Genomic DNA, 20908 nt, shown 5'->3' with positions numbered 1-20908 from the left:
GGCTCCTGTGTTTGTGTGCTCCAATCCTCCATTTCCCAGCCTGCAGGAGCTCCTCAGTGTCACCTGAACCTGCTGGCCTGGCTCAGGAAATCTCCTCTGTGCTAGAAATGGTTCTTACCTGGCAGAGGAGAGTGAGGCTCTGTTCCCAGTGAGCTGAGGGTGGGGGCAGTCAAAGCTGGGGGGAAAGTAGATTTAAAAAACCAGGCTGATCTTCTAGAAGTAGGTGAGGCAGAGTATAATCTGGCAGAATTTACCACAGACATTAATTAGAGTAGGAAATTAGATTCTTAAAAAGTGCTTATATTTCCCCACTTCTCTGTCATTTATTCTATGGCTTACAAATGTTTTTGCCTTAAGAAATATAAAGCAATTCCTTTTTGGAATAATAAATACTGTAATGTGCAACAAGTCAAGTACAATAAACTTAGAGTTTCAATGCACTATTCTCATAACAATGTGTTCTTGATTTGCTTACAGGCTGTAGCTGCTTTTGCAGTTTCTGCTGTAGCTTCTCAGTGGGAGAGAACTGGCAAACCATTTAACCCACTGTTAGGAGAAACCTATGAATTAACCAGGTAGTAATACTTTCATTTGGGAGCTGGGGCTGTTTGTGTTCTTGAGTTAGCAGACTCTTACACTGGTCTGGTTGTAGTAAAATACCACTAAAGAAGATTTCTGAGTATAGCTAAAATTCTTTTCCTCAAACTATCTCAGAATTTCTGAGAAGTTGCTATAAAAGCAAATAATTTTATTTCTAAGTTTAGGCAGAATATTCTTTGAATTATTTAGAGAAAAATTGGTTCATGTTCTTCCACCAAAGATGCTTCCTGAGCAGACACCATTAATTAATTTAAATATTGTTTTGTTGATCATGTCAGATAGAGAAATTGGTCTGAAGGACTTTGAGCTTCCTCAGATAAAAGGGTGATATGTCTGCAGTAAAGAATTTTCAGTCAGACCTTTTCATGTTGCCCAAAGGGTTTCTGTATTTTCATGAGTTATTTCAGTGAAACTTCTTGAGAGGCTTTTCTGGGTAGAAATCTGGTTTGGGGCATAAAAAGAAAGTGTTCAGAGTAGAAATCCTTTCATTTCATTAATTGTAAATGTGTCACAGAACTAGAAAAGGAAAAGTCTCACCTTCAGTTTAATCTAAAAATACTTCACTTTTTTTAAAGTATCAACTCTTTTCTCTTGCAATATTAAAAATATGCTTACTGTTTAATGCTCTTTTTTTGTTGTTGCCAGGGAGGACTTAGGATTTAGGTTTATATCTGAACAAGTCAGCCACCACCCACCTATTAGTGCATTTTATTCTGAAGGCCTCAATAAGGACTTCATATTTCATGGATCAATCTATCCCAAACTAAAATTCTGGGGAAAGAGTATAGAAGCAGAACCTCGGGGAACAATTACTCTGGAGCTTCTGAAGTGAGTATGAGAAGTAAATAACTTTTTTTTTTTGCTTTTTGTAATAACGCTGTTGGCTTTTCAGAGGTGGTTACCTAAAAACCCCTTGCTGAAGAGGTTGTAAGAATTGATTTACAAGTTAATTTTCACTGCTTAATTTCAGAGCTGGGTTTTTTTTTGTGTTATGCTTCCATAGCTGTAGCAATTTGACCCAGTTTTTCCATCATGAAAATTAGCATTTCTTACATATTGGTTGCTACTGAAAGCTAGTTCTGTGAAGGCATGTCAAATGTAAATATAGAGATAAAATTCTCTTACTGGGCTGTTTGTGCTCATCTCAATTTTCAGTATTGCTGTTGGTTTTGGTGGTTTGTGTAGAAAGAGCTGTATTTCACAATAACTGTTCTGTGTGGTAAAGGAACAGGAGAAACTTGTCAGGATTGGCACTTCCAGAGAAGGATCAGCTTGCTGCTAAAATCAAGATTGCCTCTGCAGCCTGCTCCCAGGCTTGTCTCTCAGGAATTACGTGAGGTCCCATGAGTTGTTTTGTGTCCTGGTGGCACAAAGACTCCGCAGCTTTCCCAAGTGGGACATGAGGATGCACTAGAACAGTTGCAAATAAAGTATTCTGCATTTGGTGCTTTTAGAAAAGCCTTTCTGAGGCCTAACTCTGAGGTGGTTTTGAAATGTTGACTTCAGAAAGTTCCAGACATTTGCTTTCAATAAAAAACCAACTTGCCTCGCATAGCAGGCATTGACTTTTCCTGTACTTTCTTTTGGAAGTTGTTCAATTTTTCAACTGTTGGCATCTAATATTCCAAAGTTCATACAAGTATGAACTGGTCTTGGAGAAAAATGATGATGGAAATAAAGGAAATTTCTTCTGAATGTAGAGGGAACTGTGAATGTTAGTGCAGAATGCAAGTGTTACCAAAATTATGTTTGTTCCTCAAGAGCCTTTCTTTATAGGACAATTAAAACTCTTGTTGAACCTAATCAAGGCTGAGATTTAAACTGGAATATAAACAGTTAAAGCATTTATTTTAAATAATTGCTTCAAGTTAGCAGCAGAAGTTGAAATGAAATTTTGAACCTCTCAGTGTTGTGATTCAGACCATTCTCTTACTTTGAGGAGTCTGAGAACTGCTCAAAGCCTAAGTGAACAAGGAGCTGTTTGGGAAGCAAAGCTGTGAGTCAGTATTAAATTGTGCCTTTATATTAACCATGAATATTTTTCAGAGCATTAGAAGACACTTTCCTCTCACTTCTCCAGCACAAAAAGTGATTCAATTCATCAGCCCTGACCATAAGTGCTTTGTGTTGTGTTTTGGTTTATGCTGTAAAGCTTGTGGTGTCAGAATAGTTCAGGAATAAAACTATGTTTAAAGGCTGGGAGATTAATTGGAGGCATTCTGGTATTCTTTCCCCCAGCTGAAGAGTAGTCATTGTTCTAAAGACTCCTTGAAGAAAAGGAGCTGTGGGAAATAGTGAGACTTCAATGATCTGTTATTTCTCTGCACTGGAAAGTGACAGATGGGTTGGAAACGTGACATGGGAGTGTTCTCTCCATACTCACTGGAGGTAGAAATACAAGGCACTTTTTACAGACACTGCTTTTTCTCTGTTTTCTGTTAAAACAGAGTTTACAAACTTTTCTAAGATAGATTGATTGCCTACCAGGTAGCTTCAGTATTTCCTTTACCAGCATGGAAAGCTGAGTGTGAATAAATGGCTTTGACTCTGCTAGTGATAATAGGAGTCCTGTTGTTTAACTTTTTGATCAACTGTGGAATAATGGCTTTTAAGGATTTAGAATCTGTAAACTCACCTTTAAAGCTTTTCACAGAACAACAAACCAAAGATAAAGCCAAGTGGAAAATCAGTTCTAGAATTTTCCCTTCTTCTCAGTAAATCTTTGGGGAAAGGATGGAATTGAGTTGTGAACTGAATTTTAAAATGTCACGTTTGTGGAGCTTGCAATAGTTCTGTTGTGTCCCAGTGCTGTTAAACAACCAAATAAAAAGAAGCAAAAACCACTCACACCTCCAAAATTACCTTCAGTGGCACTGGAACAGGCCTCAAATACAGATGAGAAAACTTGTGGCATGTTTGTGGAAAGCACTTGTGCAATTTGCTGCTGCTGCAGCAATTGAATAGAAGACACTGTTAGGCATTAGTTGGTTAGTCTGGTTCTCCTGCAAATACTATGTTTTATCATTTAAAACTTCAAAAATGCAAATGAGAAAGATGAATTCCTGCACTGCTCTTGATGTTGGGCTGAAGTTTGTAATCCAAAGCACAGCAACTGTAAAACTCATGTGAGAAGGGAGAAGAATAAGGGCAATGCCACTTCATTAACTTGTACTAATGCTTGGATACAACACATTGTTGGCTTGTAAAGAAAAGTCTGTTTCTTTTCTGTTTTGAAGCTGAGTGCTGGCTGTTCAGAGGAGTGCTAAATATTTTGCCTTGTCATGAACAGAATTGAAAGGAGGCTTCCATCTCAAGCTCAAGAAAATGATTGCTTTCTCTTATTTCCTTGACAGGCACAATGAAGCTTACACATGGACAAATCCAACCTGTTGTGTACATAATGTAATTATTGGTAAACTGTGGTTAGAACAGTATGGAGTGGTAGAAATTATAAATCACAGGTAATGCTGATCATGAACCCAGGGGCTGTAGGTTGTTGTGGTCATTTGTGGTACAGAGATTTTGATTTTTGTCAGACACACAGGAAGTTTTGTTTTGTAACTCGAGTCTTGTGGGAGTTTTTTGTCTTTTTGTGGGGTGTTTTTGTTTTTTTTCCTTCTCCTGACACATGCAAGCTCTCCGTAGGCCTGGGATTACTATCATATTATTATTAATGAAAAGGCACAAAGCCAGATGGCCTATGGAGAGCAAAGGTTTTACATTTTTGAGTTACCCATCCAAATTCAGCACTATTGCCAGAGAACGGAAATTAAATTTAACTACAGAACCATTAAATGGAATAATTGTCAGAGGCAGGTTGGACCTCCATTGTGTTGATTGTGATTTGTCACTTTTTTTAGTTTAGATAATGGACAATGTCTTAAACTAAGGGCACAGCACAGAAAAATGACTGCAGAGTTGGGAAAGGTGAACTTGGAGAGTGTCAACTGCTCTGCCAACTGCCTGTATCAAAGCTTTTTATTACATAAAATAAATTACTTTCTAAATGATGAGGGAAAGAATTACTCCTGCACACATTGCTCTGTCAGTAAATGAGAGTTTCAATCCAACAAGCTGCTGTTTAATACTTCTCATAGTATCAAATTTGTAATCCTGTCTCTGTACTAGAACAAAATTTGTTAGTTCTGTGGAATTTTAGAATTTGTGTGCCATTTTTCATGTTCTGGTCAGATAATAAACCATAGTTAAATCAAAATAATTATATTTATATAACTAACCAACAGCTAAGTGTAACTATATTTAAAAAGCTAAACAAGGTCAAATAAATTTTCTGATGTATTTAGGGGCCTGCTTCTCTAAGCATGTACTTATTTCCTCCACAGTACTGGAGATAAATGTGTCCTTAATTTTAAACCGTGTGGACTGTTTGGGAAGGAGCTTCACAGAGTAGAAGGATACATCCAGGACAAGCAGTAAGTGAGAAAAGCCTCTTGGTCTCTCTGTTTTTAACACTGGGGCATTTCTTTTGCTGGCAATGTAGTTTGTAACCCATTTTTGATCTCTGTGTCATTATTAAACCCCCTGATTCCAGGATGATAATTTTTAAGCATTATTAGAAAAACTCTCCAGTCCAGGTCTTGGAAATAAAGGGAAAATGCAGAGTAGCTGCAACTGATTTACTATTGTACAGTCATAATTCCAGGCTTCAGTTTAAAATAATGAGAATGTGGTTGTTGAAAGTTTTTAATTAACCCAGACCTGTTTTGTGACTCTGAGTCTCTGTATTATAATTGGCTTTGATGTACCCACATTCATTTAACAGTGGCAGAAGCATGTGACTGTCATGAGGATCTGTTCTGGAGAGCTGCAATGAGATGAAACCTTTTCTTTGCCTATCAAACATCTGTGTTTTCTAAGAATCACCCATTCTGTGGTTCTGTGAAATCTGCAAATAGAAACATAAAATGCAGCGAAGTAGGAAGCCGAGTATTTCATGCAGATCAGAATCTGCAAGGCTTGGCTTAGGCAGGCTCACTCAGAAGGAAGAGCTCAGTGTCCTTTGCTTTGCTTTGTCTGTGCAGCAGGAAGAAGCTGTGTGTGATCTATGGCAAGTGGACAGAATGTTTGTGGTGCACTGACCCCACCACGTACGAGACCTACAAAAAGAATGAGAAGAGAGGCAGTGAGCCGAAGAAGAAGTCGGTAAGGTGAAGGATTCTTTAGGGAGGAAAGATTCTGAAATGTCCAAAATGAAATCAAAACGTCTTATTTAGGTGAATGGAGGATAAAAGCTGTCATTTGGTAGAGGTTGGATGGAGCAGTGAGAAGGCACCTGGCACTTGCAGCTTTGCAGGCTGTGGTGTGAGCTGCTGGCATGGAAGGGAGCTTGTAGGAATGGTGTCTGCTGGAGATTGGTCAGAGGAATCATCAAATATCAACCCCCAAGCTGATGTTGTCCAGTCCTTGAATGAGGAAAGTGGCTCTACTGCCAACTCCAGCAATAAAAACAGTAGGATTTGGGCAGTAAAAGCAGTAACAAGTTTGTTTAAGTCAGATATGCTTTTTGGTGATGCAGATTCTCAGAGCTTAGTAGAAAGTCTTTACAAAAAAGAGGTCTGGAAACATACAGGGTTTTACTTCATACGTAAGCAGTGTCAGGGAAGTTGCTGCCAAGACCTCAGTGTCACATGGAAAATGGGAAATGTTGTATGGTACAGCAGAGGACTTTGGGTTTCCTTATATCAACAGTTACTCACTGAAAATGAAAAATTAAACAGAAGCTAATCACTCTTGATGTTAAGAGTCTCAAACTTTAAAAGTATTCACATCAGAAGAATCTAGAGCAACAACAGGCCTTGCTTTTGGCTCTGGATTCCATCATGGTACAGGCTTATATTTGGACTCTTTTAAAAAAAATAATAAGGTTCTGTTCATCTTAAGAAAATCAACTCTTTCTTTCCTTCCTTCCTTCCTGTTGAGATTATTTTTAGATGGGGAACTGTCTAACAGTAAACCAGATGTTGACATGGAAAGTAGCCTAGAACTGTCTTTTTAAATAATGAATACTCAAACCAAATGATTGAAATTAGACTCTTAACCATATGGAGCTGTTTTCTGGTGTATAAAACAGGCTCTGTTTAACCTAGTAGGGTATTTGTGATTGAAACAAATGAGCCATGTCAAAGAGGGCAGAAAGAAAATAGAAAGGGGGTGGGAGTGAGGAAAACTGTTACTGTCACTCCAGGATGTTATTGCCTCAAACTTCCCTTCTGGTTGTTGTGGTTTTAAATGGGTTCTCATGGTGAAATCCTCTGAAATTCCACAGTGCTGCTGTCTGTGTCCTGCAGCAGTCAGATTGTCTCAGATTCTGAGAGCAGCCCCCTGAACCATTGGAGTTTTACATGTGCAGCACAGCAGTGCAGCTGCTAACAAAGGAACTTTGAAGGAAAGTCACTGTATTCATAAACTTAAGGACACAGTCTTCACAGTGAGAAAACTGGCAGTGATAATTGTGATTGGATCAGACTGAAATGAGGGCCTGTCTTTTTTTAACAACACATCCAAATGTTTTGCAAACGGTGAAGCAATGTCCAAAACCAGGTGTGCCCTATTTATGACTTAAGAAGTAACTTGGGAACTGGTTTAAATTTCAGTCTTGGCTCTTTTGCACCTGTAGAAATAATGGTCACGTGAGGTGAAATTAAGCTATGGCATAGGATAGAAAGGAAGCTGGAGAAAACACTTCTGAAAGACATTCATTTACTACTATTACTGATTTTTTTAAACAGATATTCAAGTTTTATTTAAGTGCTGGGAGACTATTCAGGGATATCAGGAGCAAGACATGATAAAAATGAGAGAGGCTGTATACAGAGTGAGGAGAAGCAAACAGGAGGGGTGAGGCAGAAGTACAAGAGTGGTCAGTATCTCAAATGTGAACAGATTCTTCAACAGTCACTGCCGAATCCGAGATGAAACCATCCAATGTTCCTTTGTTCCTCTGCCAAATGTTATCTCTGTTTCAGAATGAAGAAGATATTAAATCTGAAAATGATGAGGCTGATGATATGCCAGAGGTTCAAGACACAGTGCAGTTCATACCAGGCAGTAAATTGCTTTGGAGAATAAACTGTAGGCCACCAAACTCATCACAGGTAACTGTTTCAGCCTGCCCCTGCTTTGCTCTTGCTGGTGACTTATCCAGGAGAACATGAGGAATGGTCCAGGGAACCTTGTTGAGTGTCACTCCTTGGCATAGGAGCAGGCTCTGGCAGTTCTTGCTGCACTGAAATTATACTCCAGCAAGCTGTGCTTTGGTCCTGTGCTGAAAGCAGCCCTGCTGTGCCTGAGCTGGCACAGGGAATGTGTGCTCCAAGTGCATCTGGGAACATGGGGACTCAGCTTAACCTGTCTGGGAGATCTTTGCACTGAGAGTGGCTGAAATATGGATATACATTCCCTTCTGCTGGCCCTGCTGTTCCAAGACAAGCTGCCACAGGGTGCAGTAGCTGGGCAGCAGGATATTAATTTCAATAGTTTCAGCAAGACTTTTTGGTCTTTTAGGTGTGGGTGGTTTTGGTTTTTTTTTCTAAAAATTATGTTGTTAAATATCAATATCGTAGGAGATCTATCTTAATCCTCACAAGCAAAGACTGCTTAAAAAAATGAAAGCTGTGATTTCTATCCCCATCTGCCCTTTCTTGTTCTTCCCCTCCAACAAAAAATCCAGCTGGTGTTGTATGAACCTAACCTTGCCTTCAGGGCAGCCAGTAGGGGTTTGACTCAGCAATTTCTCTTGTAAGTTATGTATCCATTCATCGTAAGGGACCCAGCACTGCTTTGCTGGAATAACTTGTGTGTTCTCTTCAATTTGCTTTTCAGATGTACAATTTCACCAGTTTTGCTGTGAGCCTCAATGAGCTGGAGAAGGGCATGGAGGCAATCCTGGCTCCCACGGACTGCCGGCTACGTCCGGACATCAGGAACATGGAGAACGGGAACATGGGTATGTGTTTGCTGCAGGAAATACTGGCACTGCAGTGAGTTTTGGGAGGGCTGGCTGAAGGGAGGTCGATGCAGGAAACAGTCTTCAGTTTCTCATTCTCAGAGCAGCCTTAACTCTTTCATCCTGTGCACCGAACATGCTTTTGAACAGTGTATGATGTCTGTTTTCTCCCAGAAGAGCCTGGGAGAGCAGATGCATCCCAGGGCTGCTGTCCAGTGTTGTGATGTTTTTGCATATTTGTTAACTTGGGAGGAGCTGCAGATGTGCTCCACTTGCTCTGGAGTTTGTCTGGAGAGACATGTGGTGAGCAGACATGCTTTGCTGCTCTGGTGTTTGTCAGAGGAAACACATAGCCAAATAGTGAAAAAAATCACTCTCTCTGTTATTGCCTAATCTCAGTTCTTCCCTGCTGTCTCAGTGCAGTGTTTCTGAGAGATAAAACACCAACATTTCAGTTTCAGCCCCATGTTTGTAGCAGCAACTTCTCTGAAATGAGTTTTAGGTTTTTGTTGCTAAAGACTGCGTACAGCAAAAGCTTTCTCATGCTTAAATGAATTCTATTTCATTTCTCTGGTCTTTCTGTGTTTTCAGCATTTTTGTTTCTTTTTTGCTAAATTACCAATTTCTCTTGAAACATTGGCTAGATGTGGCAAGCAGAGAGAAGGAGAGACTGGAAGAGAAACAAAGAGCTGCTCGCAAGGAGCGTGCGAAGGACGAGGTGGAGTGGCACACACGGTAAGGGGCAAATAAGGAGCAATTTGTTTAAGCCTGGAATAGTTGGGTACACTGCTTGAATTGTTTTTATTCAGGACAGCATGTGTCTGATTGCTTCCATGACAGCACAATTTGTAGTGTCACTTAAAGCATTGCTGGGTCAACAATTAAATGTGTAGCTGGAAGCCAAAATTGCAGATAAGTCTGTCCTGGAAAAAATATCTAACAAGAAATGCTGAAACTTGTCATAATTAACTACTGTGGTAATGCTGAATTTTTTTTTTTTTAACCTACAGAGGTCATGTTTTTGTTAGAATGAATGTTAAAATGTTGACTGTCATCCTCCTTTAACCAATACCTGTCCAGCTTTTGGTAGTTGAGCAAGACAATGTGGCCCTCTAGGACCTTTTATTTTCACACTCTTTGGATTTCTTGGCTTGGATACTTCAGAAATTGCTTTTTTGATTGCATATTCAAGTGATTTCCGAGTCACAGAGTGCATTCAGGGAGTGATGTGTGATTTGGCTGCTGCTCCCACAGGGTGCTTTTCACAGCTGCCAGTGCTGTGCAGTCAAGTGTGTGCTCATGGCCAGTTGCTTCCTTCAAAGGCAAGAACTTTGGGATGCTCCATGATTTTATGAAATTCAGAAGAGAAAGCATTCTCTTCCCAAAGCCTGGAGGAGTAGCTACAGATTAATTCCAGTTCATGCCTTGAAAAATCTCTTCCAGAAAATATAAAATTGGTTTTGGTTAATGTGGTTAAAAAGTAAGCAGCTGTTGATGTTCTGTGCAGGGCATAGCTCCATAGAACAGAAACTGTTTCCCCTTGGGAGAAATTTCCAAAAATGATTGTGTAACTGATTTGGCATTCTTTTAAAGTAAAAATTAATATATATTATCTAGAGTGTCAGTGTTATTTTTACTTGGAATGGGACAGGAATTTTAAAATCCATTTAATACTCCTTGACTTTATGCTAAAATAAAAGGCTCTCTACAAGGTGATGATAATTGTGTAGGAAGTTAAATTATTTTCATGTTCAGAATATTTCCTAAGAATTTCTTTATAAGAAATACCAGTGTATTTTTAGAATGTTTTGTGAAAGAAGCAACACTGGGTTTTTTCCCTGTTAATAACTATTCATTCTGTTTGCTTTTTTTCTTTTATTGTTTCTCTCCTTTTTTTGTTTTACAGGTGGTTTCATCAAGGCACTAACCCATACACTGGGACTCCAGATTGGCTGTACTCAGGTGGCTATTTTGATAGAAATTTCTCAGACTGTCCAGACATATACTGAAATTCCAGAAGCAATTGCTCATCTCATCCGGACATCTAGTTACTAGATTTCATTCCAAGCCAGTTACTCTGGTTTTGTTGATAGCAAAAACCAGCTTTTCAAAGTAAATTTTAACAGAAATTCTATCAGTCAACAATCAATGATTTAATTCTCACTAACGTTGGATTGCCAAATATTTAAATACTGTTGCGCTCATTCCGTAAAGCTGCACCTGGAATCATCAAGTTTTCACTAATTTTCAGAGGGACCTTTGGTTCTCCATTTCCTCCCCTAGTTTCTCTGCCAGGAGGATATGCTGTATCCGTAGAGCACATAACATCCTTGAAAACTACATAACTTAAATAAACTAGAGATAATATCCTTGATACTTAGTACAATAGAGAAGCAGCTGAAGTTTTTGGCACTCGGAGCAGGGATGAAAAGTCAACATGGTACCAACAGGATCAAACCCAGTCCTGTCACACTCCCATACTGTATGTAGCACTCCCTGGGGACAGGAGCTCCTGGCCCCACTCTCAACAATTCCATAACTGAGAGGCCTGGGAACACAAAACCCAGCCCGAGCCTCTCACACTGTAGTTGTCTGTTACAGAGTCTTCACAACTTTGGGACACTGTGAGCATTAAACTGTATACCTGTGATAAATCCCATAGAGCATACGTTAGGAGAAGGGAAGGGCACACCCAAAATGTGCTTTTCCTCAGGTCAAATGCTGTTAAATGCTGTTCTTACCATAGGAGAAGCTTTGGAAGCAATAGCAGAATGTCGAGGTGGTTCCAATGTACAATATATTGCTTGCTACCACTTGGAGGCTTAACTCTTGTGCACTACCTTTGGCAGCTTTGGCACTGTGTATGCTTCTAGACTAAACTTTCCTTTGGAAGCACTTCCGTGTGTGTGTCCACGCAGGTTCATGTTTTGGGGAAGTTTTGGTTTGCATGTTTCTCATTATTAGGTCATGTCTGTTTTGTATGTTGTGAAAAAGCAGAATCAATCTAAAGCTTTGGCAGAGTTATACCTATTACAAGTTTCCTGTGAGCACGTGATGTCAAAAAGTGGGATTTTTAAAAAAATTTTTTTTTTGTTCCATATCAAACCATCAAAGCCATATAATACTGGAAATAATCAATTACTGAACTGATGCATTCATTTTCTTTCAAGTGGTATACTTCAGAGGCCAGGGTGTGGAGAGAGGCTTGAAAAATTTGGTCCAGTAATTAAAATTTATCCTTATGTTGCTGCTTTTTTGTGAAAGTTTTTAATTGAGTAACAAGGCAAAAATGGAGAGTGGCTGTGCTGCTGTGAAGCTTACAGTAATTTCAAAATTGTTGGTGTTAAGTGCCAGCAACATGAGGAGTTCAAGAAAGAATTGGTCTGATTTGTGTCCAAAACATCTGTGATTTCATCCAGAAAGTAGATTTTTGAAGTGTTTCTCTCTCAGAGGATTAAAAAGCAAAAGAAAACTTATTCATAGAGAAATTCTTCCAGCAAATCATGTGTGCGACAATTGGATTACATTTGGAGGAAATTTAGTTTTCTTCATTGGAAAAAATAAGAGAAGCTGTAAAACTTCAAGGCAGTAAGGAAGGGCACAATCTGACTCTTGTTCATGGCAACTTGATTCTGTTGCCAAAAATTGTAATTTGTGTTGATGGAAGTCCTCAGAACTTGAGCTGGACTTAGTGGCACAGTGGGGTTGTGTTTGTTCCTGGTATGGGCACAGGCACTTGTGAAAAGACACTGCTGATCCACATGGATCAGCATAAAAATAATTTTTATAAAAACCTGAGCTTTAATGACAATTAACCCCTGTTAATCAGGCACTGTTAACCCCTTTCCAAACGTGCTGCACGTGCCATAGGGAATTTTTTTTGTTAGGTGAGGATTGAAATGAATCACATATTAGACCAGTGGGAGTTTAAAACTTACTTTAATTACATAGTATGTTCAATGCTGGAGTGATGTTTTTAAAACAATGCCTATAAATAGAAATTGCCTGAATGGAAAAAAACTGTACAGATGTTCTAAGAGGAGGTGTACAGGTTAGCATCCCTTTTGTCTAAGCCAGGATTTAAATACAAAGACCTAAAGCCTTGTCATTATGTGAAAGCATGAAACAATTGTACCAATGTGTTTAATCCAAACTTCAGTATAGAATCTTCATGGGATATAAAAAGAAACTGGGAACATTTCCAGTGTAAGAACACTTCATTAGTTACATCTTCACCCCCGTCTCCCTTTCCTTTAGTCTGAAATTTTCAGAAAAATTTCAGATTACTTCCAAACCCATTCTTTTAATTTATTATTCTTCATTGGCAACACTTTCAGAACCCTTTCCCTGCGCTGCTGACACGGCTCTGCTTGGCCAGCCCTGGCATTCCTAATGCTCTCAAAGTCCAAAAGTTTTTATTTTCGATGCAGATCTCGCCTCAGTAGTTTACGTGTCAAAACATTAATAACTTTGCACCTTTTGAAAGAATGTCACTTTTATAACTTGATTAAACACTGTATATAAGATAACTGTGTTAGTATATGTTAATACAGCTACATAGAGAAACCAGCTAGAAAGAAATTATAATAAATACTTAATAAATAAATACCCTTTGGGCCTCTGGATGGTGACAGAGATTTTTGTGAGACCCGTACAGAGCAGCTTGTGGGGGGCCAGGAGGACTTGGGCTTTGCTCAGCCACCTTGATTTCATTGTGATGGTTACTGGACAAAGATGATTTAAATTGGAGTTTTGGATACCTCCAGCCCTGGGTGGAGGTGTTGGGTGGGAATTGTCAGCAGGAAGAGCCTTGGGAGCACTCCCAGCTGTGACCTCACGTTTCTGTGATGATGGATGATGATGGAGAGGCCAGGTGTGAGCTGGAGCTGGGGAGAGAGTGGGCTTCTGGTAAAAAATGTTATCAATGTGAAAGTTCACTTGGTAGGTGCTGTACAGCATTTGTATCTTGGAGGTGATGTCCTGCTGTAAATGAGGAGCAGCTTTTCACACATCGTGCATTTATAGAACTCTTGGAACCTGTATTGACAAGGACAAGGAACCATCTATCCTAGAAGAGACCTAATGAGAACTATTCATTCTTGTTCAATATTTTAAAACAATTTCCCAGTAAATTTTTCGTCCAAAACCACTTTTAAAAAGCAAACCCCAGACTCTTCACCTAGCGCTGCTGTTGGGAACACACCTGCATTGGCTCTTAGCTAAACCTGCGATTTGGGTCAGGGAAGCAATACTGTAATACTGTGAGGCAACCCGGGCTTTGGCCATGGGCCCTGCGTGCCTTTCGTGGAAGGATTTATTTTTGTAACCATTCCCAGGAATAAAGGTTCTGTTGGAGACGCGCTGGCCCTGGGCTGTGCTCGGCTGAGGGACGGGATGGGGCCGAGGGGGTCATGAGGGCCTAGGGAGGGTGAGGGGGGAGCGCCGCCATGTTCCGTGACACAGCAGGGGCGCCTCGCCCCGCCCCTTTGATTGACAGCCGCGCCAGCCAATAGCGCGGAGCCGCGGCGGCGCGCGCCCCGCTCGGGGCGGGGTTCCGGCGCGCGGGGCAGGAAGAGCTGAGGCGGCGGCGGAGGAGGAGGAGGAGGAAGGAGGCTGAAGGCTGAAGGTACCGCTTGGGACCCGCCGGGCACCCCCGGGACCGCGCGCCCAGCGGCGGCCGGGCTGAGGTCTCCTGCTGGGGGAAGCCACGAGGAAGGCGGCACGGCGGCATCGGGGGGCCCGGCAGAAGATCGCGGCCTCTGGGCGGGCGGGGGATGCCCGGGCCGGGCCGCGAGCCCCCCCTGTCCCGGCTCGGCTCGGAGTGTTTGCCCGGCGGCGGCGCCGGGGCCGGGGCCGGCCGGGCTGGGAGCGCAGCGCCACCCCCGAACAGCCGCACAGTCCCGCGGGGCCGGCCGGGCCCGGCAGCGCCGCCAGGCCCGCGGGTCGCTCAGTGCGGGAGGGAGGCCGGGGGTCACCGTGAGGGTCGGTGGAGCACGGGGCAGCCTGCGGGGCTCTGCGGGGTCTGGAGCCGCAGTCTGAAGGTACAGCAGCGCTTCCTGCTTTGAAACGTGGCTCGAACTGAAGAAGGAAGCGCCGGGGGACGGTGGCTTCATTTCAAGCGCCTCAGCACACAGGCTGTCCTTTATTAGTGGAGGGCTCTACAGCCTCCTGTCTTCATCCAGGGTTCTGCTTTAGCTCAGTTGAGTCACCCTGGAATTCTGCAGGCAGCAGAACAGATTGCTTTTGTGAAGCCACCTGGTAAAGGTTGGAATTTGATACTGGGAAGAGAGGATGTGGGAAGGTTTCTCATCACACCTGCTGCTCTCTCTCTTTCCAGGATGTCTTCAGGTGCATTATTTCCAAGCCTGGTGCCAGGCTCTCGTGGCTCCTCGAGCAAATACCTGGTGGAATTTCGGGCAGGGAAGATGTCCCTGAAAGGCAGCACCGTAACTCCAGACAAGAGAAAAGGCCTCGTTTACATCCAGCAAACCGATGATTCCCTCATTCACTTCTGCTGGAAGGATAGGACTTCAGGCAATGTGGAGGATGTGAGTATGAGCTGATGTTTCAGTGCTGAGGTGTTATGTCATGTTCTGATCTGCTGGCACTGCAGGAAGAGCTCCTCCAGGACAAAGTAGGGTGAGAATGTCACTGACAGACCTGCACTTCCACATGCTCTCTGCTCTGAGGAGCAGATGGAAGAAAGTTGGTGGAGGAGCGCATAGGGATTTGGGTGGGGAAAAGGAATATTGATGCATTTTCTCAAACATTTGTTTCTCCTGACACACTTTCCAGGATTTGATTATTTTTCCTGATGACTGTGAGTTCAAGAGAGTCCCACAGTGCACCACAGGCCGTGTGTATGTATTGAAGTTCAAGGCAGGATCAAAACGACTCTTCTTCTGGATGCAGGTTTGTGGGAAGCCAAAGACAAAGGTCTTGGATCAAAATCCCCCCAGCATGACTCATACCAAGAGCAATTCTCTTGCAGGAGCCCAAGACAGACAAGGATGAGGAGCACTGCCGTAAGGTGAACGAGTATCTCAACAATCCCCCCATGCCAGGGGCATTGGGTGGGAATGCCAGCGGAGGCCATGAGCTCTCAGCACTGGGAGGTACAGTCCATTCTCTGCTCCTTCATGTCAGAGGTTTTTTTTTCTTTTTAAATTTATGTCTAGACTAAGCCCCTAGAGTTCCCTAGGAAGAAATCCCTGATGGCTGTGGAGGGTGAGCTGGGGACAATGTTAATACCAGAAGCGTAAATGTGCTTTTAGCAGAATAAACTGTGCTGTTAAATAGGTGTAGGTTGAAAGCTAAGACTGCCAGGAGAAATCTCTTTGTTTCCAGTAGATTCTCTGGAGTCTTACCTCTTTATGAAACCAAGTTACATTTATCTTTTATGAAGATCATGAATCAGTAAACACTTGAAACTGTTTCTCCATACAGAATGTGATGCCAATTAATCTCCTGCTGTTTGAGCCGGAGTGCTGTGAAAAAAACCATGTGAATATGTTGTGTTTCAGAATGTTTTTGTTTTTAGGTGAGGGTGGCTTGCAAAGCCTTCTTGGAAACATGAGCCATAACCAGCTCATGCAGCTGATCGGACCAACGGGCTTAGGAGGACTTGGTAAAATGCTTTAATATCTTTATGCCAAAATGGTATTTTCTCCTGCCAGGTTAAATCTTACCTGACAATGTTCTCAAGCAGTGCTATTGATCTCAATAGCGCTTCTTTCATGTGAGAAGGCAAGGCCCTGCCTCGGAGATGAGCTCAGGGACAGAAAAAGGGTACCAGATTCTACACAGCACTCATCTCAGGGCTTGATCTGCAAGGAACTGTGGTTCTGCTCCTTGCTGCACTGAATCTTCTGGATTTTTTCCCTTGTTTTTTTCTATCCCACTTTTTCTTCCCAAATATTCACTGGAGCAGGGGCTGAAAACCAGTGATTTGCTCCTGGTGAATGTGCTGGTTACCAAGCTGTGGAATTGCTTGTGTTGTCTCTGATTCAGTGAATATTTGTGTACAAAGTAGAAAAAGTTCAAGAGGAAGGTTGGTTGGTCCCATCCCACAGCACTCCCCAGACAGGGGGGCAAGGCTCAGGGCAGGGCTCTCTCTCCTGGGCAGCCCTGGGGAGAGCTGGAATCACTGGGTTCTGAAGGGGCTGTGGTCTGTTCTCAATGCCATCCATGCTCCAGGAGCATTTTCTGACAGGTCAGACCATCAAGTGTAAATAGGCAAAGGAACACAGCAGTGACAAAGGTTCTGTGCTTAAGCTCAGGAGTCCATTTTTGTGGATCTGGCTGATGTCTTTTTAGCTTCAGATTCAAGTCTTGTATTGGTGGGATGCTCAGATGCAAATCTCATGGTAGTGTTGGAAAAGTCTGGCTTTTTAGGGTGTGTTTGGAAAAGATCTTCCTCTTGAAGCTTCACATAATCCTGACACTGTCCTCCTTTTTTCCACACTTTTCCTCAGCAATTCCTCTTTCCTTGCCTTTACATCCAGCCCTAAGCCAGATTGACATGTAACAGAAAGAGAACCATCTGCTTGCTGCTGCAAACAGTGGTTATGCTGAGTCCCTGGGGATCGTTTCCCCTGGGAGTGTTGTCTCTGTCACAGCTGGTTTACATCTCTTGGGGCTCTGCAGAGCTCCAAAGGAGCTCTCTTGCTCCTGGGTCACTTTTACTGTGAAATGGAGCAGAGCAGTGTGTGGTGAGCTCCACGTGCCATGCCTGCTGCTGGGGAAGCTCTGGGATAAGTGACAGGAGGTGTTGGTTCCATGGGATTGTTCTGTACAAGGAGGGACTGGCAGGGCTCACTCTGACCTGCAGGCTCAGTAGCAGCAGTTGGCCACGGGTTTGCTCACTGAGTGCTGCTGCTGTTCTGTCCTCTGATCCCCGGTGCTCCCAAAGGTGGGTGAGAAGTGCAGGTGCTTTGTGTGTATAATAAGGTGTGAGGGAAGGAGCTGCTGATGGGAAATGGAGTGTTTGGCTGATGTGGCTCAAAGGAGTTGTAGGGGAGTGGTCAAGTCCCTGACAACTCCAGGGAGGGCAGCAGCCAGCCCTTTTCCCAGCTGAGGTTCTTGACCCTGCCATAAGTCCTTGGTAGTTGGGAAGTGTGATGGAGGAGGCTGATTCTGGTTTCTTTGGTATAAGGGTGTTGGTTTCCTGCTGGCTGCTCCCCTGAGAGTGCTTGGTGTGTGGAGCTGTCCTTCCTTTGCCTGTGATGTGTTTAAGAGCTTGGCTGATTCTGTTGCTGCATCTCCGCTTTAGGTTTGAAGCTGCAAACCCCTGGTCTGTGAGGAGAGAGTGGTAGTGACTCAAAGATGCCTCTGGATCTTCCTCTGAGGGCCTTGGTTTTAAAGTTCATAGAAAAGTTGGATTTTTGGTGTAGCAGATAAGAGGAGAGGGCTGTGTTACAATGATGTACGTACGGCACAAACTGGAGTAACTTCATCTTTGTGTACACCTAGAAACTGAGTCATTTCTGACATGTTCAGCTCTCTAATGGGGATGCAAGATCAGAAAAGAAGATTCTCTTAATTTGCAGCAGGGGATAGAGGGTGGGTTGGGCTCTTTCACCCCCTCCTCTATTTTAGCAAATAAAACCTTTCAGGTACAAGAGCATCCTCTCCAGAGAAGAGAGGTGCAGAAAACGTGAAAAAATAAATGTCTAAACCTGATATTCTTTTATATTCATGGAAGGTGGGCTGGGTGCACTGACAGGACCTGGGTTGGCCAGTCTGCTTGGGAGTGGGGGACCTCCAACCAGCAGTTCATCATCAAGGTAGGAGGCCTTGTCTGCCCTGGGCTGTTGCAGTGGAACTTGCCACTGCTGTGGGAGGAATCATGGCTTATTAAATGGGGAATGTGGTGGGAATCAAGGCTGCTTATTACCTCTCTAAAATGAGGTAGGAGCTTTTCATACTGTAAGGGTTTGAAAAGAAGCTTTTCAGAACAGAAGAGGTTTTTGCAGGGAATTAATGACCCTAATTATCTTGCCCAGCTCTCGCAGCCAGTCTGCTGCAGTGACTCCATCTTCCACGACTTCTTCCACCCGTGTAACGCCGGCCCCGTCCGTTCCTGCGGCTGCCTCGGTGACCAGCCCCAGCCCCGTTCCCAGCTCGGGTAATGGAACCAGCTCAGCCACAAGCCCAACCCAGCCCATTCAATTGAGTGACCTTCAGAACATTTTAGCTACTATGAATGTGCCAGCTGGAGCAGGAGGACAGCAAGGTAACAGTGCTCTGACCAAGCAGCTGCTGGATCCAGGAGTCCTTTGGAGCTGTTTTACTGTCCTGTCCTGTTCCACATTGGTTTGAAAGGTCTCTTAATTTTTTTGTTCTGTTTTTTGGTGGTTTTTTTTTTTTTATTTCAATGCTGATTTTGACTGCTTCAGGAGCCTTATTCTCACTCCAAAACTGAGAGGAAAAAAGATGGTGGTAGTGTAACAATAATTTTAATACTCAGACCCTGACTAGATCATTTGATTTACATGACAAAACCACGGGATTTTGGGTGTAGTCTAATGGCCAACCCTTTGTTTTCTCCTAGTGGACCTGGCAGCTGTTCTGACTCCCGAGATCATGGCTCCCATCCTGGCCAACGCTGAAGTTCAGGAGCGATTGATGCCTTACCTTCCCTCAGGGGAATCCCTGCCGCAGACTGCGGAAGAGATCCAGAACACCCTGACATCTCCTCAGTTCCAGCAGGTAGATGCTGGCTCTGGGGGGAAGTGCACTTCTTCCCCCTTTCCCATGCCCTGCTTTTCCAGGTTCCTGGCACTGTTCAGAGTGGGAAGTTGCTCAGTAGAAGTGGAAAGGAGGAGGGACGTGGTTTAATGGAGCGTTAGTTCTTCCTGCAGTCACTCAAGGGCAGATGGGAATGGTTTTTACTTTTTCTTTTGGAGTTGGGCTTTACCTTTCTCTTTACTATAAATTTGCTCTGGCAAATGACAGGAGTAGTAGCAAATTCATTATTCTCTTTCACCAAATGGGTCCTTAATTTCAGACTGAAGGGAGGAGATGCTCATGGTTACTACACTACATCCCTTGAAACACCAGTCCTTAATTGCAGGACAGACACCATGTGTGATAAAAGTTGGTGTCTTACCGACCAATCTGAACTAGTAATTTACAGCAATTTACTGAAATTTGACCATTTGCAATATTTCTGGAGCTTAAATGACTGGTTTAGATTAAACTGTAGCAACTTCCATGCAAAAGGAAGTGAGGGATAAGTAATTGGTGATTATTTTACTGCATATCTGTTCCCAAGCCCTGCCCTGACAGGACTGCTCTCTTCCTGGGGTTACTGCTGCAGGAATCTGATGAAAACTTTATTTTGATGCTGTTGACTTCAATCCCACAGGCTTTGAGCATGTTCAGTGCTGCCTTAGCTTCAGGACAGCTGGGCCCACTCATGAGCCAGTTTGGGCTACCTGCAGAGGCAGTAGATGCAGCAAATAAAGGCGGTGAGTGCTGGTGCTGGTGGGAGCAGGAGGAAGGGGGGTTGTTGGGGGTGTTGGCACTGCACATGACCACTGAATATGGGATGTAAGGATCAGCTTCACTCTAACTCTCCCTCTCTGAGAGTTGTGAGTCTGCAAGGTGACTCTTGCACTGATGTTTACAAGGAAAGGGTGGGTGGGACAGGTGTTCCAGCAGACAGAGTGAGGTGTTGGGTGCAGTGAGAGAAGTTGGGGTTCTGCAGAGATGTGTTGGCTTTGTTTCCTTGCTAGAGATGCAGAAGACTCTGGAGATGTCACAGTCACCTTGTTCAGGAATGCCTTTCTTGTGGGAGCCTTTAATGATTCACATGAAATCAGTGATCACAGTCAGGGCCAGCTCTGGCAGTGAGGCAATCCCTTTTCCCTAATGAGCTTTTGGCATCTCTCCCATGACTGCAATAATTCAACACAATTGAAGTGCATAAAATGCTGTGTAAGAGAGATCTGGATGTGTGTTACTATTGTTCAAAATTTTCCTCCCTGCTAATTCATACTGAAGCAACTGTTTGCTTTCTAAGTAATGAAGCTTTAACCTTGTGTGGATAATGAGCTCCAGCCCAGGAAATGAAATAACTCGTGTGTTTAACTTCTAGATGTAGAAGCCTTTGCCAAAGCCATGCAGAACAGTGTCAAGTCAGACCAAAAGGAAGGAGACTCTAAGGACAAGAAAGATGAAGAGGAAGATATGAGTTTAGATTAAGTTATTTGCTCTTCCTTACAGATACTCCTAGATACTAACTTAAGCAACTGCAGTAGGATTACTAACTTCATATTATGCTTATATAAATCTACAAATAAAGAAATTTTCTTTATCTGCCATACCGGTCCTTCCAAT

The 20908-nt window shown here is 43.0% G+C and overlaps 2 protein-coding genes across 3 annotated transcripts in view; both read left to right on the top strand.

Moving 5' to 3' along the window:
• Nucleotides 1-13189, top strand: part of OSBPL2 (oxysterol binding protein like 2) — a 32297-nt gene extending 19108 nt beyond the window's left edge. Inside the window, exons 6-14 of the mRNA XM_036395561.2 lie at nucleotides 478-575; nucleotides 1246-1428; nucleotides 3954-4061; nucleotides 4944-5033; nucleotides 5643-5763; nucleotides 7587-7715; nucleotides 8443-8566; nucleotides 9211-9301; nucleotides 10473-13189. Coding sequence (XP_036251454.1) covers nucleotides 478-575; nucleotides 1246-1428; nucleotides 3954-4061; nucleotides 4944-5033; nucleotides 5643-5763; nucleotides 7587-7715; nucleotides 8443-8566; nucleotides 9211-9301; nucleotides 10473-10575 — 1047 coding nt within the window. The 3' untranslated portion in view covers nucleotides 10576-13189. The remainder of the gene's footprint in view (nucleotides 1-477; nucleotides 576-1245; nucleotides 1429-3953; nucleotides 4062-4943; nucleotides 5034-5642; nucleotides 5764-7586; nucleotides 7716-8442; nucleotides 8567-9210; nucleotides 9302-10472) is intronic.
• A 927-nt stretch (nucleotides 13190-14116) lies between these two features.
• Nucleotides 14117-20892, top strand: ADRM1 (ADRM1 26S proteasome ubiquitin receptor). Of its 2 annotated transcripts, XM_036395463.1 has the most exons (10): nucleotides 14117-14192; nucleotides 14904-15114; nucleotides 15362-15478; nucleotides 15558-15681; nucleotides 16107-16193; nucleotides 18270-18351; nucleotides 18571-18800; nucleotides 19119-19276; nucleotides 19935-20037; nucleotides 20667-20892. In XM_036395463.1, exons 2-10 carry the CDS (start codon nucleotides 14905-14907, stop codon nucleotides 20771-20773), a joined length of 1218 nt encoding a protein of 405 aa, XP_036251356.1. In that variant the 5' UTR covers nucleotides 14117-14192; nucleotide 14904; the 3' UTR covers nucleotides 20774-20892. The 2 variants fall into 2 exon arrangements, with proteins under 2 accessions (XP_036251356.1, XP_054372613.1); XM_054516638.1 differs by lacking the exons at nucleotides 14117-14192; nucleotides 16107-16193.
• Nucleotides 20893-20908: the final 16 nt, after the last annotated feature.

This window comes from Molothrus ater, chromosome 17, assembly GCF_012460135.2.
Source record: "Molothrus ater isolate BHLD 08-10-18 breed brown headed cowbird chromosome 17, BPBGC_Mater_1.1, whole genome shotgun sequence".
NCBI lineage: Eukaryota > Metazoa > Chordata > Aves > Passeriformes > Icteridae > Molothrus > Molothrus ater.
This window is presented reverse-complemented; position numbering and strand designations above follow the sequence as displayed.